The sequence below is a fragment of the Brassica napus genome, chromosome C4, assembly GCF_020379485.1.
Source record: "Brassica napus cultivar Da-Ae chromosome C4, Da-Ae, whole genome shotgun sequence".
Classification (NCBI taxonomy): domain Eukaryota; kingdom Viridiplantae; phylum Streptophyta; class Magnoliopsida; order Brassicales; family Brassicaceae; genus Brassica; species Brassica napus.
The window spans coordinates 55,330,130-55,334,608 of NC_063447.1; the positions used below are offsets into that span (position 1 = coordinate 55,330,130).

The following is a 4,479-nucleotide window of genomic DNA, read 5'->3' on the forward strand; positions in this document are numbered from 1 at the left end:
CACGTTTTCTTGTAGTGCTTCTTCTATATATATATTTTCGAATTATTATTTCATTATTAAAATCATAACTATATATATAAAGATTAGTAAAATATTGTTTTGTTGTCATATTCAAAGATATTATAACATTTCACAAATTTAGAAAGTTTTTTAAAAGTTAAACTTTTCGTTTCATACATTTATTTTATCGAGTAAATAATTAAACATTTAGTTTTTGTTTAATTTTTAAAATAAATTATATAGTTTAAAATTTTTTTTCATTGGTTTAAGGTAGTAAAAATTAATCATTGTTAGATAATATGATTTTTGTTATTTAAAAAAATATTTATAATTTTAAAAGTTAACATTGACAAACATTTAAGTATTTAGCATATAGAGGTATAGTATTAAAATATTAAATTATATCTATTTAATTTATACTATCTATAAATTCAATGGATCTTCTATTGTTTAAATCCAATTAGTGATAGCCCAATAAAATTTTTTTGTAAGACCAAAATTTCAATGATAAGATTATATATTAAATGTAACATGAATTTTTAAGAATATGTCCATTAGGTCCATTTTTTTAAAAAATCACACATGAATCAAAGTTGTGACTTCTGTTTTAATATATAAGATTATATTGTTTGCTGAGTAATTTTTAAGAAAAATATTTGGACTTGAAAATGTAAAATTGATTTTGTTGATGTATCATATATTTGACTTAACACGTAGAATGTGATTGGTAAATGTACGAATAACTATAGTTACAAAAAAAAATGTACGAATAACTAGGAGTAATCTAAACTGTTTGAAATGACTGGAAAATTTATAGAGAATAAAATAAAAGTAAAAAAGCAAAAGCTAGAGCAATTTTTTTTTTTTACACAGTCAGAAGGGAAAAAGGTGGAATGTATCACGCTCTTATTTAATAGTATGTAGAGTAAAAGAGTAAAAAAAAAGTATTTTACCTGATTGATACTCTAAAAGCTGATATGAAAAGTAAAAATGTTTTTTCGCTCAGATATTCTCACTCACTGTGTAATCGCACACTGTGCACATTTGCCGGCTAAACTATACATATTGATCACATCAATCATGTCCAGTAAACAAACCAGTTATTCTTGCTTTGGTGTTGGTAGAAAGGTAGAAAGGTGTTACAAAAAAAAAAAAAAAGAGGTGTTGGTAGAAAGGTGCTGACTCTTGGACCTAAATGAGTAATGAATGGTATGGTTGAAGTTGCATGAAATTCACCGCCGGTAATTTTGGTGTCCTAAAGCCAAAAAGCCTTTTTTATCATTCACAAGATATCTTATCTAACTATTTTTTTGAATAAAATCACATATTTGAGTCCATCATTTTGTAAAACTAAAATATCTACTGTTACTTAAGTGGGGTTCTAAATCAAACACATGGAAGAACCTTTTTTTTTTGAAGTTTATATTTTTTAAGATTTACTCTTTTAGGTCACTTGTTCAAAACTAATGTTGTTTCTATGAAGCATCATTAAAGAAGCAGTTATATCCAAAAAGAAAACTGGTTGGCTGCCTTGATTTCTGAGATGCAACACGTTCAAAAAGTCAATAGTAACAGAGATTTTAGAAGATTATCCCATCTTTAGCAAACTAGTCACTTGTACTCACACAGACCATGGAAACATGACTTCCTGGTAATAAATAAATTCATTTGAGCTGCAAAGTGACTCATCGCGATCCATGAACGTTGATGCAACATCGCTCATCTGGTTAAGTTTGGAGTCCGAGACTACTTGGTGAAACCAACTGTGAAGATCCTGGGGTGTATCTTGAACTAGAAACTTCCCTTGTTCACTACAATCCCCTTGAGGGAACTTTCTAGAAGCTTCTTCTCTAAGAAGAACCACTTGTGCTTGTAGACTAACAACCTTAACATATACAAGCAATTCAAAGAACTAATTGTAAGTACACCAGAGATGATGAAAAATAAAACTGGTCTACTTTAAAACACACAAAAAACTGATTTTATATGAAAACCCTCCTTTATTCGTCATAATTAAATGAATCACAATAACAAGATGAAAAAACCTTTTGCTGGAGGGAGAAGATTTGTGAGACGCAGCCGTAAATAGGATCGTGGAGACGAGATTGCGCCTCATAAGAGATGGTTCGTACCGCATCGCATCGGTCATGATCAGGGAGATGAGAAATGAGCTTGGAGAAGTTGCTGGCTCCAAACACTTTGTGAATGGCTGCAAAACTAGAAGACCCTTCTTCGTAGCAAAAATATGGTGCAAATACACAACCTTCTACACATTTCCTACGCAAGAACTTGCATGCTCCACATGGTGAGCCTAAACCTCCCATTCTCAAATTAAATGTAAGTTTTAGTTAGCAAGTTACTATCTTGGAGGAAGATTAATACTACTACTGACGATTATATATAGTGAATGGCAGTGTTTATACAGAGTGTAAGAGAAAAGGAATAAGGTGGAATTTATTATATACATTTATCATATTTTGTGTGTGTGCGCAAAATATATATAGTAACCCAATTTGCTAGTTTACAGGTTTGTCTCTGTAATGGCGTACAATTACAAAAAAATGCACCTTTATTATTTTCCTCCCTTGAGTACATATACATTATAAAATATCTATTTTAATAACATTTTATACAATGTTATTGTGTTTAACCTATAGACGAGGAGAATGTTATAAAATATTTGAGAGAGAACATATATATTAATATTGAGATCCGATCGATTAAGAGATTTGGTTGACGTATAGGACAAAACAATGAGTAAACATGAACCAAACGCATTTCCCTTTTTGTTCTAATTGGTAAATAATAGTTTTTACTCATTATTTACTTGATTTTTGTAAATTATTTAATATTAATGTTTGTTTAGTTTACTTTCTCTGCCAATTGGTAGGAGTTTCTCCATTATTTGATAGTTTAGACGAACCTGCATCAAAACAAAGGTTGGTAGTATTAGTCTATGAAATTATTCTAACTAGATTTTAAACATTTGCTATGCTATCAGTTTTGATTAAACTTTACAGGCTAGAAAAATAGACCCATCATTATCCAGCCCACATGACAATCATGATTATCAACAAAGATTAAAAAATAATTAATTTTAAGTACAAAAGGTAAATTATTAGAAAATAATGAACTAGTGATAGTGGATTTGTGACTTAGTGTTGGTTTAGTGAAGATTAAAAATATTCAGAAAAGGATTTTGGAGATCCACGCAATAAACAAATCATAAATGAATCCAGAACTAATATGGTACGTGTTGATTGTTTATCTTTACATAGATAATTCTAGGGCTGGGCAAAAAACCCGGATCCGAAAAACCGAACCAGATCCGAAAAAGTAGTACCGAACCCGAACCAAAATTGATTAAATATCCGAACGGATTCAACTTTTGGTATCTAAAGAACCGAAACCGAACCCGACCCGAACCGAAATAGATTTATATACTTAAATATATTACTTATTTTTAGATTTAATATATATTAAAAACATCCAAAATATATAAGATACTTTTAAGTTGTCTAAAATACATGAAAATATACATAAATAGTCAAAAGTAAATGTCTAAAATAGCTAAAATATATTCAAAACAACGAAATACTTGAAATATCTATTGATTTTTTATCCAAATATTCAAATCAAACCAATTTATATGTTAATTTTAAATATTTTGACATATATTATACAAATTCATATGTAATATTTTTTTTTATAGATTTTGAGAAATTTTAAGCATATAATGAATATTAAAATTTTAAAAGTAATTTAAATAGGTTATCCGAACCCGAACATAACCCGCAAAGATCCGAATCGAACCCGAACCGAAATTTAGAAATACCCGAATGGGACTGAAATCTTTCAACCCGAAAACCCGAAACCCGAATATATCCGAACCGAACCCGAATGAGTACCCGAACGCCCACCCCTAGATAATTCTGTTTGCAGTTTTCACTTTGTGTTTGATTTAATATGATTATAGTCTACTCTATGATTAGAACTTACTTGTATATTTAAATGTAAATTATAAGTGTATATAAGTCATTCTATATATATTTCTAAATGTAATTAAGAGAACAAATAATTTCTTATAACTGGAGAAAATATCGTTTATTTTGAAATTTTTCATTCTTGTTTACATTATACATGAGAGTGGTTTAGTAGTAGGCGAATTTAGACAAATTCGAGTCTGAAGCAACCTCATGATGTTAAATTTGTGTGACTACGCTGATATATGAGTTTATTGTTTTTTTTTTGTTCAAAGAGTTTATTGCTTATGATCCATTTAAAAACTCGAAGAAAGAGTTCATCTGTGGGTTACACATCTTGTTGGGAGATTAGTCTAAAATTTATTATAGGTTTGGGATACTTTTAGGGTAATAAAAAAATAATGTTTACGATATTTATATAGTCAACGCGTACAACCGAATTACTAATCCAGGCAACTATTGATTAAAAGTGAAAGAGATGGCTGGATTTGTGTAT

General features: G+C 29.2%; 1 protein-coding gene across 1 annotated transcript; it reads right to left on the reverse strand.

Annotated features, from left to right (window-relative positions):
• Nucleotides 1–1,621: 1,621 nt before the first annotated feature.
• LOC106380306 (LOB domain-containing protein 14) lies at nt 1,622–3,409 on the reverse strand. The gene is made up of 2 exons (XM_013820086.2): nt 2,046–3,409; nt 1,622–1,885 (listed from the first exon to the last, which is right to left on the reverse strand). Exons 1-2 carry the CDS (start codon nt 2,322–2,324, stop codon nt 1,622–1,624), a joined length of 543 nt encoding a protein of 180 aa, XP_013675540.1. The 5' UTR covers nt 2,325–3,409.
• Nucleotides 3,410–4,479: the final 1,070 nt, after the last annotated feature.